The 15,895-nt window shown below is 34.2% G+C and overlaps 1 protein-coding gene across 1 annotated transcript; it reads left to right on the forward strand.

Moving 5' to 3' along the window:
- Positions 1-13,884: 13,884 nt before the first annotated feature.
- LOC120281376 (chalcone synthase-like) lies at positions 13,885-15,674 on the forward strand. The gene is made up of 2 exons (XM_039288219.1): positions 13,885-14,116; positions 14,502-15,674. Exons 1-2 carry the CDS (start codon positions 13,927-13,929, stop codon positions 15,533-15,535), a joined length of 1,224 nt encoding a protein of 407 aa, XP_039144153.1. The 5' UTR covers positions 13,885-13,926; the 3' UTR covers positions 15,536-15,674.
- The last annotated feature ends 221 nt before the right edge of the window (positions 15,675-15,895 follow it).

A 15,895-nucleotide genomic window follows, 5' to 3' on the forward strand; every position in this document is an offset into this window, starting at 1 on the left:
CATAAACTAATTATATAAACCATTGCATTATAGAGTGATTTGTGTGGTAATTTTTCCATGGGCTCAGATCGGTGGTTATGTAGATGATATTTAATTTACTCTAATTTCGATGTTAAATGTTTTGATGGAAAGATGCATCCACCCGATAATTCAATGTTTTGACATGACATGTGCATGAACCACTTGCATCCACTCTTTTGAATGACCACACATGCATGTACCATAGCCGTGCATCTTTCACGTTTGTGAAAACTGATCATATTCAATGGTCAAACATTTTAACAAAGACATTTAATTAGATTGCGTTTTGATTCACGGAATGAGATGAAATCCTAATGAAATTGGGATTAAGATTGGGAGTGGGAAGTGATGGGAATGGAAATAAAAACATCTGTAACTAGAAGAATATTTCATTAAAAATGTAAAAGTAGGAGGAAATATAATAAAATTATGTTGTATGACTTTACCTTGCTAGGTTTTCCATAGAGTGGAGTTGGGCTCAAGATTTTGAAATTATAGCAAAGAGTTCACTATTTTTTAAACTTCTACCTTTACATATTATTTAAAATCATGTTGAGCGGAATTGTAATATTATAGTTGACAACAAGAAGGGTTTACAATGTATGTTATTATGTTGCATTTGTTTCTGCTGTTACGACAAATGTCGTAGTCAACCTACAAAATTGTCTTTATGATAACCGAGTAACTGACTTTAAAAATAAATAAATAAATAGGGACTTACTAAAAACAAATAAATTGATGGTCAAAATGAACATAAACATGAACATGCATGTACATAGACATGTACATGTATAACAAAAGTCTATGCTAACAGTGAGATTCAAATCTAAATTTGCAAGTATAACCAATATTAAACCAAAATAAAAAATAAAATAAAATGAAATGCAACTCGATGACATCTATCCCCAACTCTGATTACACACTCATAAGTGGGTCTCTATGCTTATAACTGCGTTAAACTTTAATTAATTGATTGTAATCATTTGATTTAAAGTCAAATGATACAGAATAGAAATTAAATAAAAGAAATAAATTATATTTAAGTATAATATGTTGAATAACTGTAAAAAAATTAATACGAAACTAGTAAAATTCCGTAATTTACATAATAAACATTTCAGGCACATTACACGATAAACAATTAATATTGTCTTGTACATAAGCATACCTTGATAACTGATAATTGATAAGATGATAAATTGATAGGCTCATAACTAATGACTATATCACATGCATGTGTTTATCATCAAAAGGTAGGGCACCCGGTGCCATACTCTCAAAAAGTATGGGTAATGGAGTATAGTGAAAGTTGTGATTTAAAAATTCTCTCCTTCTCAAAATGTAATACCAAATGAGGTCCAAAATCTCAAACGCACATTCACTAAGCCCTAGCATAATTTAATGTATCTTGAAAAAGTGTATACCTTAACTAGATCCTCAGTGACCCTTCTAATTACGTAAATAGTATTTTCTAAAAATCTTACAATCAAAATCAATAATTGATATCATCATGTGCAAACTAAAAGCTGAAATTGGAAAACTGATTTTACAGTTTTGAGTAAACGTTGATTAATCAATAAAGCAAGCATTTGATAAAATAATTTGTAAAAATATTTACCCACTGTCGACTTACCTAGTTTTCCTTGAGTTTCCTACTTAACTAGGTTCCTTATTCAAACTTTCTTTCATCAATTCCCTCTAATCTTTTCTATTAAAAAGATTAATAAATAATTAAAAAAATAACTAATAATCAATGACTAATATCTATCTATCAAAGAATGAAGAAATGCTAGGTACCTATCATCTGTTTTAATTAATACTCTAGCCTATTGGCTAAATGAGTTTAAAACCACTTTCCATTACCCCAACCAACTCAAGTCTAACTTCGACCTAGGTAATTAAGCTTAAATTGATTTAAATTATGATCGAGTGGATTCAACTTAGGTTAAACTACCTTAAACCAAAAGTCACCTCTTATACAATTTTCCTGAACCAATCCAGCCTAAATTTAAATGAACCCAGCTCCTGAACCAGGCCCAAGACATATCAGGACCACTGCAAGTCTGCAACAACTTAAGCATTATTCCAATCTCTCAACTCTTTAAATACACACATATACACCAGCATTTTCTTATCGTCTTCTCCACCACCTCCAACGCCATCATTTTCTCTCCTTTTTCTGTATTTGGCCATTAACACCACTAAAGCGACACACGGCTGCATGCTGACACTAGGGTCAACACTCACACTCAGAAGTCAATAAATTCCTCCTCATTCATGCATCCGGATGCATGTACACAACCTTCCAAACACACCAACACCCCAACAAGACAAACACTTTCTTACAAGAGTCTAGGACACCACATATTAATTATATGCAGGAGCATATATGCATTTATACCACACATGAGTGATATATATGCCCTCTAACCCTCTCATATGTAATTGCATGCATTTCCAAACAACACTCATGCATGCACACACACACACAAATACATACCCATGGAATCATATATATATACACACATTAGCTATGACCTCATGCTTCTTCTCTTTCTCACTTCAAGCCAACATCACGACCACCAACTTTCCCTCACAACCTAAGCCTCATAAATTAAGCTAGCAAATCCAAGACCTGATCAAGCCCAATGTCCGAAACAGCACCACCAACAGCTAAACGGCCTTCTAGTAGCTCTGGTGGCATTCAGCAAGGCCTTGCCGACCTCTTGTGACAGCTCGGCACACCCACACCCAATAGGGAGCTCTTGCCTTCCAAAACAACCACCCTGTAATTAAGGCTACCAAGAATTCTAAGAGAGGAACAAATTAAGAGAAAAACCCAAACTTGAGATCACGCTCCCCAACGATTCAAAGCGATTGGTTCTTTTCTTTTCTTTTCACCTTCTTTCTCCAAATCTCTCCACCCTTCTTGAAATTGGAAGTAGCTTTTGATATAACGTAGGATTCTCTTCACAACTCCTAAATTATGCATGCTTGGTGACTGCATAAATCAAGATGCCATAGAACTAGCATAGATTATATCAGGTCGGGTGTGTGATAAATAGAGTAAGCCACCAACAATCTTCCGATATCTCAATGGATTCATTTCACCAGAATTGCCAAGTAGGTGAAGCTTCTTGTTTGAATTCATGGGAGTATCAATTGCATTACAATTCATTATCCCTGTTTTGTGAAGAAGATCATACCATTGTTGTGACACAAAGATTGAGCCTTTCTTCTGCACTACCTCCAGACCGAGAAAGTACCTCATTGGCCCAAGATCAGTCATTTCAAAAGTATTCATCATTGAACTCCTGAATTCCTCCAATTTCTTCTCAGATGAGCCCATGTATAAAATATCATCAACATATAAGCATAATAAGATAACACAACCATTACCTTCCTTCTTACTGTAAACTGTAGGTTCATTTAAGCTGTGAATGAACTCCAATTGAGTAAAATGAGTATCAATGCCACTATACCAGGCTCTGGGTGCTTGATGGAGTCTGTATAGTGCTTTGTGCAATCGATAAACATAATCTTTTTTGCCTTTGATAATAAAACCCTCTGGTTGTGAGACAAATACCTCCTCCCTGAGCTCTTCATTAAGAAAAGCTGATTTAACATCAAGTTGATACACAATCCATTCCTTCTGAGCCCCAATGAACGGGAAAATCCTTACAGTTTCCATTCGTGCGACTGGAGAGAAAACTTCTCCAAAATCAATCCCTTCTTGCTGTGAGTATCCTTTGGCCACATTTTAAGCCAATTTATTTCTTTCCTTCTGGAAGTGTGGTCAAACTCCATGTATGATTTCTGTTGATTGCTTCCATCTCTTCTTCCATGGCTACAATCCATTCTTTACTCTTTGGTGCGTCTTTATAGAAGATAGGATCTTCAGCTGTAAGCGCAAAAGAACAAGAATTGTAAATATCAGTGAGTTTTCGATACCTCGTTGAAGCGCCACCATCTTCTCCTGTGAGCATTTCTTCATTTGAAGAAGATAAGTTATTTAGAAGATGATTATCTTGCCGCTCATTAGTCTGATCGAGTGGTATGTGTAGATTTAACAGGACCATCATTAACTTGAGTCATGCCTTCATCACATGCTGGATCATAGTTTGATGCATCCGAGTCACCCCGCCTCAGCCAATCCCATTGCTTCTCTTCGAAAAAGTGCACATTCCTGCTGACGTGTACGCATTTAGAATCTGGATCCATAATCTTATAGGCTCTTGAGTTCCAGCTGTAGCCAATGAACACTCCCTTGGTGAATTCAACATTATACCCAGAGTCCATTATTTGTCCAACGATCAACTAATTGTGAGCTCGATTTGGGACAAATTGCACATCATTAAGGATGGTGATCTTCCCTTTGCTTGAACAGAGACTTACACTCCCTGTTCCTTCAACTCTGAGAGCTTTTTCGTCTCCCACTGTGATTGAGCGACTCGGAGTAGCTTCAATATGCTGAAATAAATTTTTCTCATCTGACATGTGGTGAGAGCAACCGTTATCAATGAGTCAGAAACCTCTTGTCTTCTTTGGTTCTGTGGACCCCATGTTTTTTTAATTTATTTAAATTATTTTATTTTCTTTTTATTTTCTTACGTGGGGTGTCTTATCTTTTATTTTAAACATTTTTATTTTGAAAACCCTAGCCACGTTCTTTGAGAAACGTCACCCACCACCGCTCCCCATGACCGATTGGTAGCCTTAAGATACTAGTTTAGTGGATCACTCTTGTTTCTTGTATCTCCATCTCATTAGTGTCAAGGAGAAGAGGAATTTCTAAGAAAAGAACTGCAGGTGTGCATGAATTTTTATTATTGTTAAATTGTAGGAATTAGAATTTTTTTTTTTTGTTTTCAAAGACAAAAACTAAGATTAGAAACCCTAATAGCTTGATGAGGGATTTTTTTTAAAACCTTCTTGTCATTGTATGCCATAGGATCTCCTGTGAAGATTTAATTTTGGGTGTTTGATTCGGATTCAGAAATTCTAGTGGATACCAAGTAAGTAACCACGTATATTTACCTGGAATTTTTTTTTCTAAATTAGTATGTTTTGTTGAGTTTATTTCGTTGGATTATTTTATCTTCTTAGGATTGTTTGAATTATTGAATTGTAGAAAATTATTTTATTACATCAATTATTCATGTGATGAGTTGTTATCATTACTTATCCTTTGTTATTAATTTCTTATCCTTTTAGATGTGATTTATTTGATTTCTTATCCTTTTAATGAATTATCTATTTATTAGCCAATTGCTTACTGTTCGAGATGAGAAGTTTCTTTGAAATTTATTTTAAGCACTGACTATTTGTTGACTACCTGAAAATTTTAAATTGCGAAATTCAATTGATTCTTGTAAATTTAATTATGAGAAGTTTCTTTTAATATGATTGGATATTGTTTAAGTATGAGTTTAATTAACCAATTTTTTGGGTAGTGGATGATCTATTCTTTTCTTATCCTTTCATTCAAATTTTTATCATTATTGTTTATTTATAGCATATTTGATCTTGTTGGTGATTTATTTAAACATTTCTTTAAATATTAATTGTTGATTATTTTCCATTTGTTATCTAATTATCTAGTATTTGAGAAAACTATTTAAGTTATTAAATTTTTCTTACTCACGTTAAAAGCTTTGATAGAGTTTCTGTTTTTAATTTTGAAATTGACTAGTTTTTTCAAATTAGTAGCTTTCATTGATTTGATTCCTTATCCACTTAATGAATTATTTCTTCATTAGCATTTTTTTTTCTTTTAGTGTTTGAAAGAGAACTATTTTAATGTTTGCTGAATGAATTGAATCTTTATTACATTATTTTCACTTACATATGTCATTGGACTGTTTAAATTTTAAATTTTTATTTATTCATGTATTCTGGAAAATGAGGTTAAGTGTTACTATTTCTTTAGAATTTAAATGGCTTATTTCTTTTGGTTTATGCAAATATCAATATTTTGGTTCAATGGAATTTTTTTGGCCTTGTTGGATTCAGATTCTGAAATATTCTGAGATTTAAATAGTTAAGTCTATTTTGACACTAAAATTACTTTGTTATGAAATTCTAGTCTCCGAATTACTATGCAATAACCTTGTCACTGGGTCAAACACTGACCACGTCGATATGAAATTCTGAAATAGAAACTAGTTTCGCGTTGCTTTCCGTTGGTGAAACAATAACGGCCTCTGATATTCTGGCTCGGGTCACAGAGGATAAACAAATGACCTTTGATATTTTTTCTGGACCATAATCTAAGAAACATATACTTTGAAAATTGATATATTCTGGAACTTGTTCTTACTGTGTTGATTAATCAAAGTTGAAGGATTATACTTGCTTGTACATACTTATGTTTATTTGAAATTATTTTGATATGAATTTGAATCATGGTTTGAATCCAACTTTTGTTTTTGTGTTACTTATTAACTAGGCTGTCAAGCTCATGAATGTTTTTATTCCCTCTTTTTAGATCAGGAGTAAGGTTGTGGTTACTAGCATAGCTATGGTTACCAAGCATCAGGCTCCCTTCTTAGTTAGGTTGTATATATGTTTTCCTTTCATCTTGTAGACCTAAAACTTGTTATTTTCTTTCATGTTGTATCTTGAACTTGTAGTACCTTTATTTATTTCATCTTGGAATTTATGTTGCTATTGGATGTTATGTTCTACTCTAAGATAGGTTTGAGGCCTTGCATGCCTATCGGGTTTCGGCCCATAAGTATGCAGCCGTTTGTCAGTGCACTGGGTTTGGGGTGTGACAGGTTCTTCATGAATTGCCATAAATGCAACTTCTTTTCCTTTTTCTTTCTCTTACTTTACAACAATGGCTTCTTTATTCCTATACCAACATTGAGTTTTAACATGGCCAAATTTCTTGCAAATAAAACAATGCACACTCTTATAATGCTTTCTGGACTCTCCTCCATGACCAGGTTCCATATTGCCAACTACAATGCTTCTACTATGCCCGCGTCCCCTTCCTCTAAGATAGTGGCGACCTCATCCTCTCCCACCTATGATGGGACTATCAAGGTGATGCAGAGAACCTGGACCAGCATGCAAAGCCTTTTCTCCTTCAAGGTGAATTCCTTCTATATTAAGTATTGTTGCATGGTTCTTCAATGAACCACTTAGTTGCTCCACACTTAGAGTATCCAAGTCTTTTGCTTCAATAATTGAATGAACTGCTTGTGAGAATCTGGGAGTTAAGCTTCTAACAATTTTAGAGACAATAGATTTTTGAGAGAGATCTTCCTTCAGTACTCGAATATGATACACAATGTCTAAAACCCCGCTTACAAAGTCTTGGACATTCTCACCTTGCTTCATTTAACAACATCAAATTACCTTTGAAGTGAGTGAAGCTGTATGTTTGAATTGTCTGAATTTCCTTGAAATTCAGTTTTTATGATCTCCCATGCTTGCTTTGCTGTCTTTACTTCATATATCCTCACCAGTATCCTAGGATCAAAGGCTTGTTGGATCAGGTACAAGGCTTTGGCATCATTATTTTGGCTTTCATTGATTCTAGTTGCATCTCCTTCTTCACTGAACCCTTTTTTTCAACTAATTTCCATAAATCCTTTTATCTAAACATGGTCTTCATCATCAAAGCCCAAAGGTTATAGTTGTCACCTTTGAAGTAGGGAACATTAGCTTCCTTTGCTGAAGAAGAGGAAGACATTTGTAACTAAATTCAATAAATTATCTCTGATACCACTGATAGGATCGAATGTATATAGATTCAATACAAACACTCAGCCTCTCTTTAATTGTCAGATAGTAATCAGAAGAAAAATAGATGATATAACAACTAGAAAAACCAACATAATTCATTCATTGATAAACTAGACTTTATACAAACACATGATGTGTATGCCAGTAAGGCATCACAGTTCATACAACCAGAACATCCACACACTTAGTACAAACATACATCATTCTTACAGTAAAGGCATAATAAAAAGCAACACAAACATTCACATCAAGACAGATGCTGTAATTCCCGAGCTTATTACTGCTTCATTGACCAGCTTCACAATCTGCGCACCAAGACTTAGACTTATAGCTCTCCAGGCTCTGCACAACATCCTAATATCTCCAGAACCGTACCCTGTGATCAATCTAGACCTTAACAGCTTTCACAAGCTTCTCTTGTAATTAAGGAGAATGACGACTCAAAGGACAGGGAATGAAAAGGAGTAGAAGCTTAATTTGAATTATAACAAAAATAATCGAAATTTTCATTTAGTCCATGAGTAGAGAAAATCCTACTTGTGAATTCTTATTCAATTATTCTTTTGTCAGTGGAGTCCAAGAACTGTTGCAAACCAGGTTCTTACATTTGCTTTTGAAAACCCTGATTTGCCTTTGTCAGAAGACGAGTTTAGGACTGCTGATATGTGGAGTTTTAGATTTTATTTAATTGACTGTTTCAATGTTATTTCTATTTTTTTTGTGTTAGTTATTTTCCTTTGTATGTGTTTATAGCCATGATGCTAGTGAGCAGTGGCGGCGCCGGGGTGTGGCGAGGAGGGACATCCGCCACACCCTCCGTCGGGAAAAAAACCTGTGTAGAGTCACGAGTGGAAGCAGCAGCATATGCATGGCAGTCACAAGGATACTCTACATCCTACCAACTTATAGAAATTATTTCCTTTCATTAAAAAAGGAAGGAGAAAGATAACCGCCAGACTGTAGAGTCCTTTCCCAATAATCCATGCCACGTGCCAAAGCAGAGGCAAGTTGGACTTCAGCCTTCAAGACTGAGCAGTTAGTACAATGCACAGCAAACCCATCTATTCTTTTTGGAGAAAACAAGTGTACCCGAAAAGACACTAATTTCCACTTTAGCCAAATGAAGTTAAAGTAAGAGCTGGTCACATTCCAAGGTTTCTTTTTCTCATACAACACACAGAAGCATTGAAAGTAGAAGACACTCAAAGAAGATACCTTGCCGTCTTATTCACGCCGAGAGAGCACCTCCGGAGTTGGAGTACTCCATTAGTTAAGAAAAATTAGTTGTTATTCATGTACTTGTCTATAATAATGAAGTTTTTTTTAATTAATTTGATTTTTTTGTTATTGAATGGATCAATTAACTTTTGATATGTTATTTATGTATTTATGTTTCATGTTTGTGTGTCAGATATTTTGTTGATCGGTCGGAATGTTTATTCGACGGCTGAAAATTTTTTTTCCGTCAACTTTTGCCCCACTCTCTGACGAGTCCTGGCACCGCCACTGCTAGTGAGTGGTCGAACCTCTAAATTGTAATGTTCTTTAATATTGTTATTGTTATGTGGTACTACTGAATTCAGTTTTCTCTGATTACTAAAAAATTTGATGTTTCTTTTCACAGCCTTAAGAAAAAAACTCAATTGCTTCTATTAATCTTTATTCTTGCACTATTATTTTATTTTATTTTATTTTGATAAATTGATAACAATCACCTTTTTATTTTTATTGCTATATCAACAACAACAAAGAAAATGTGACTAAAAACTTTTATATATATATATATATATATATAATTAATAGAGTAATATGTTAAAATAAATCAAAAAAATTCAGTTTAACTTCCATGTTAACAAAATATCATCCATGTGCTTAAATTCACAAACATTTAAATATAAAATTTAAAAATAAAATTATGTATGAAATACTTTATTAAATATAGTTCTCCTTGATGAATAATAGGTAATATATTACAATAAATTAATTGATTATAATATAGAAATCAAACTATGTACTTTCTTAGCTCTTTGGTGACCAAGCCCCCTAATACAATACTTGAGCAATACTTGAGCAAGGTGATTAATCTTTATTCATGTCCCATTTGTCGTCTAGCACAAATAATCCAACCTCGATTATTGGGGGCAGGCTGGCATTGAGTTTTTGATAATTTTCACAATTGGTTTTTAAAATTTTTAAAACTTTTTCTGCAGTCATAAACAGTTAAACACATGGGCAAGTCTCAGACAGGATTTTTTTTTTCTAAATTTATTCTGCATGGTGGGCTCACACACCAACACATGGGACCGGCCGACTTCATGAGTTGGAAAACACTTCCATAAACAGGCTGGGCCCAACTTCTACCATACGTCGTCCGACAAGCAATCAATCGAGATCTTCCTCTACCATGTGTCTTCTTCGCATAAACCAAGCACATATCTTGTCATGTTTTCATTCAAAATCTAAGACAATTGCTGTGTGGCCAACTTTAATCGGATGATAGCTGTGCGGACAACTTTAATCATTCTATTCATTTAGAGTTTGATTGGTATTTATACCATCTCGTAAACCCATCAAATTCCTACATATTAAACTATGTTTCATAATAATTACATTATAATAATAAATTCACAATCATTTCATTTATTTTTTAACAATTTACATTAAATATTTTAGGGAAAATTATTTTTTATCTCATAATAGTTTCAAAACTTCCCAGATAACTCCTCCGACTTCTGAATTTACCATATTGCCCCTCTTTTTTGTTTCAGTTCAATTTTTGCCCCCTATAGCTCATTTTGTCTAGTTCATTTAATTGAATTCCATCTTTACCCTTGGCAATGATGGGGAAAAACACATCATCTTTTTTATAATTTTACTTTTAACCATCAAATCACTCTTTTTTTTTGCCTTCTTTTCAAACATTTTTTGGTAGACCTTAAGCCTCACAGCGCATCTCTAGTGGGCTTCGACTGTTTTCGTCACCGCCTTCTGATGCTATGGATTCTTCGGATTCGTCTTCTAGTTTGACGGCGAAGTCGGGTGGAAAAGGCTCGACCTCGGCTCGGCCTTGAAGAGGAAGAGATTGGCGGGGATTGATATACTGATGGGGGATGTGCTGTGCTTTGGTGAACCGAAGAAATCTGATGGACGGAAAGAGGATGAGGATGGTGAGAGGTATTAGGTGTTTTGTAAGAGAGGAAGGAAGAGGTTTGAGATGGAGGACCGATTTAGGGCTTATGTCGATCCACTTGGAGATTCTGAATTGGTACGTGTGTGTGTGTGAAACGAAAATAAGATAACTTAAACAAAAAAAATTATTGTTAAATGTAAAAAACGTATTCATAAATAGAAACCAAAACTATTAAACACAAACTAGTAAACTTAATCAGATACCCATTAACATATAATGTAAAACTATTGAAGCCCAACAAATTAAAAGTAAAACATTTAACAATGCACTTTAACATAATCAGATAAATATAAACCAGTAAACTTAAATAGTAACCGAGACTGTTACACGGGAACGTGTTAACTTAAACATAAACCGAGATTGATAAATAGAAACAAGATAACTTAAACAAAAATAACTATTGTTAAACGTAAAACGTTAAAATTTATTTTTATATTTAATGTACTTCTTCAACTTCTAATAACTCATATTCAATAATTCACATTTTATTAAATCATATTTTAAATAAAGATATTTTTGAAACTCGAACAAGAATTAATTAAGAATTAGAGAGGATTTGAGGGGTAATAATTTCTAAATTAAGAGGGAAATATTGATTGAAATCTACATGATTTAAAGGATTACGGTAAAATAGTCTAAAGTTTATAGAACAAGAATTAATTGAGAATTAGAGAGGATTTGAGGGGGTAATATGCAAATAAGCTGATAAATTAGATGAGCATTTAATACTAAAGAAGCGAAGAAAGAGAAAGAAAGGTTGTGAATAGGGCCGTGTCCCTATCATTCTCCTCTTCTTCGCTCCCTTCACTGGGCCATGAATCCCTCACTTTGCAAAGCTCGGAGGCGAAAAGCATCATTTCTCTCAGCCGCCTTATTCAAGTCGGAGCATGAGAGATTGATCCATATATCCATGAAAATGTGGCTCTTTTATGTTCCGATTCCCTAAAGTTCTTATTCTTGTTTTTTTCTATTTTGTTTAATTGATTTGATGATGGTTTTGGCATTTGACTTTGAAGATCAAATCTTTTTTGGATCATTTTATTGATTTGTTAGTAATTTTGGTTGTTTGATTTTGGCTAGAATCGATTTGAATGGTTGTTATTGCTTGTCATGTGATCGTTTTTATATAATCTATGTTGCAATGGATGAGCACGTTAGCTTAAACACAAGATTGATAAATGGAAACAAGGTAATTTAAACCAAAAAAAAACTATTGTTAAACAGAAACGTGCCAGCTTAAACAGAAACCGGGATTGATAAACGGAAACAAGATCACTTAAACAAAAACAACTATTGTTAAACATAAAAGACATATTCATAAACAGAAACCCAAAACTATTAAACAGAAACTATTAAACTTAATCAGATACACATTAAGTTATAATGTAAAACTATAACACAAATTCTCAATGACTTATTATCTCTTTGCGTTCAAGGAATGACAGCATAGGTCCTCAGGAAGCTTCCTTCCATTAATTATTTTCTCCATAACACAGTATCCTTGGGGATCAAATACTTGGCGAACAAGGGAAAGAAGTGCGGGTCTTCTCTTGCAAGTAGATGAAAGGCCGAAGAGAGGAAAAAAGTTTCGCCAATAAAGATGAAGTTCTCTCGGGATTACAAAAACATGTTTATCTCCTGGTTTTTTCTTCTTAAGCACCAAAGTAGTTACATAATAATGGACATGATGGTCATTTCGCATTATATGGTTGTCCACAACTTCCCATGTAAGGGTAATATTGTCCATGAAAATTTTAACTGACTTTGTTTCTATCCATTAGATACATGATGGGTTGAAAAGTCAGTTGAAGAAAAAGGAGGGGTTTTTTTTAGGATATTAAAAGTTGGAAGGGGTAATTATCCATAAAGGAAATTGTCAAGGGGTTTTTGGCAATTACCACTATATTTTATTAAAATAATTTATTTAATAAAATCTTAAATATTATTAATGAAATAATTAAATGATATATTTAAAAACTTATATTTCAGAATAAATATATAAAATAATAATAAATATATAAATAATAATAAATTATTATATTATTTTGAAAATTTTTAATTAATTTATGGATGATAAAAAATATAATAATTTATCAAATCATGAAGAAATAAAGAACGTAATGTAAATTAAAAAACTAAAATATTAAATAATTAAAAACATTAATTTTCATCTTCATTCATTTCGAAGTGGTGTTAAATATGCTCCACCCAATCCGATAGAATAGTGTATTTTTTGATAGCGTAATTCTACATTTTTTCTTAGACATTGTTGAAAAACTTGAGTGCACTCTAAATTGAAAAATCACATGTTTCTGCGTTGACTTGTTGACCTGCCATATTTGGATTGAAAAATCTAGGTCTAAAAACATATGATAACTATGGAAAAATTGGTTGATTTTTTATATTTGGATAAAAATGGGGAAAATTTTATGAGTTGGGATAATTTTGTAAAATTTTAAAATATTGAAAATTTTGAATATTTGTTGAAAATAAATAATATGAAAAGTTTTGAAAATTATTTTAAAAATTTGGAGTATAGAGGAATATTTCTATCATAATATAGTAGAAAATTTAAAGATGAAAAGTCGAGAATAATGTAACTTTTGTTTGAGCGTGTAATTGCATTTATATAGATTAAATAAAAAATTAAAAATTAAAAAAAAAAAAATAACCGCCGATTTCACCCAATGTTTTCATTTTAAAAAATATATGTGGTCCATGCTAATTATTTGAATTTAAAAGAAAATTATATAGAAAATCCAGTGGAGCCTACTACTAAAGTTGTTGTCACCTGTGATTTGAAAAATTAAATGTATATATAAAATTAATTTTATTTTTCCTCGAGATCGTACAACAATTCTCCATCTAATTGATTGATCCCCTATATAAAGACACAGTGTGGGAGGCAGTCTGAGCTGCAAAACATAAAACTTGAAGCAGTGATCATCAAAATAGCAACAATGATGAGCAATGGTAGTAATGGAGTTGATGATCACAAGGCAAATAAAGGTAGTGGCTTAGCAAGTGTCCTAGCATTGGGCACTGCTAACCCTCCCGATGTTTTCTATCAAGACGCCTTCCCAGACTTCTACTTTAGAATCACCAATAATGAGCACAGGGTTGAGCTCAAGGAAAAGTTCAAGCGAATATGTAAGAACAACACTACTCTTGTGATCATCCTTGTTTATAATTGCTTCATATTTTCAATTTATGCATGCAAATTAAGGTGGTGGCATGCAGCAATATAAATATATATATATATATATATATAACATTTTCAACACCTTCTGCACGAGCTAAGAATACATAGAAAGGTGAAGCCACGTAATCAAACAAATTCCAGCATGGGAGCAAACAAATTTTGCATCCAAAACAAAATCATTAACTTTGAAAAGATAAATCACCATTTAGTTTGTAATCATTTACTTGAAAGACATGTTTATCCATTACATAATTTTAAATACCTGCATTTGCATGAGATCAAAGGTTGTGAAATTAGTTAATTAATAGCAAAGTATACAATGGATGGATAAAGGTGAGAAGTCGATGATCAAGAAGAGGCACTTTTTCTTGACGGAGGAGATACTAAAGCAAAAGCCGAACCTGTGTTCATACATGGAAGAGAACTCACTAGATACTCGCCAAGAGATAGTGGTGGAAGAGGTGCCAAAGCTTGGAGCAAAGGCGGCCGTCAAAGCTTTGGAGGAATGGGGACGTCCACTCTCAGAGATCACTCACCTGATCTTCTGCAGCTCTAGCGGTGTCGACATGCCGGGCGCTGACTTCCGGCTCATCAAGCTCCTCGGCCTTCCATTGTCCACTAAAAGAGTTATGCTCTACTGCTTGGGTTGCTACGCCGGCGGTACCGTCATACGAATAGCTAAAGATCTCGCAGAAAACAATCAGAATGCCCGTGTGCTTGTCGTGTGCTCGGAGATGACGGTCAGCAGGTTCCGTGGGACTGACGATGTGCACATTGATAGCCTTATAGCGAATGCTATCTTTGGGGATGGGTCTGCTGCAATGGTGGTCGGAGCAAACCCCATTCCCGGCGTGGAAACTCCCTTTTTTGAAGTGGTGTCCACTGACCAATTTATCATCCCGGATAGCGAGAAAGCACTTCATTGTCACCTCAGAGAAGTAGGGATGACGTTCCATTTACTCAATGACGTACCAATAACCATCAGCAAAGATATGGAGAAGAGTTTGTTAAAGGTGTTCGAACCACTAGGCATACCCATCTCGGACTGGAACTCATTGTTCTGGATCACCCATACTGGAGGGCGTGCCATTCTGGATAGGATCCAAGAGAAACTGGGGTTGAATCCGGAGAAGCTAAAACTCACACGTCACGTGATGAGTGAGTATGGGAACATGGCCAGCTGCTGTGTTTTTTTTGTCATGGATGAGATGAGGAAGCGCTCAATGGCGGAAGAGCTACCCACTGCCGGAGAGGGACTTGAATGGGGTGTGCTTCATGGCTTTGGTCCGGGGTTGACCGTGGAGACTATTGTCCTCCGTGCACCGCCTCTCAAGGCCAATGGCCTTGTCTCTGATGAAAATCATTAGCTAGCTGTTGTAGCCTGTGTAGCGGCTTCTGTGCATATATGGTGCACGCAATGTGGTCTTGTCTTTGTTAATTAAGGGTTTGTCTTATGTATGCATGTCTCTACTTTGAATAAAGATCATTGACAGTATTGAGTGGTCATCTATTCCGGTTAGTTTAAGGCGTTATGTCAATATATCAAGATAATAATAAACTCAGGGATACATGCATATATTATATCTGGGGACACATGGATATATTATAATAAACTTACTGAAGTCCATAAAAAAAAAAAAAGTTGAAGATAGATGAGAACCATGGACGTAGCTTGAGCATTTTTGAGTTCATAACTCTGCCAATTTTATTGGGTGTATATGAATGTG

The sequence above is a fragment of the Dioscorea cayenensis genome, chromosome 17 (assembly GCF_009730915.1).
Source record: "Dioscorea cayenensis subsp. rotundata cultivar TDr96_F1 chromosome 17, TDr96_F1_v2_PseudoChromosome.rev07_lg8_w22 25.fasta, whole genome shotgun sequence".
Taxonomy (NCBI): domain Eukaryota; kingdom Viridiplantae; phylum Streptophyta; class Magnoliopsida; order Dioscoreales; family Dioscoreaceae; genus Dioscorea; species Dioscorea cayenensis.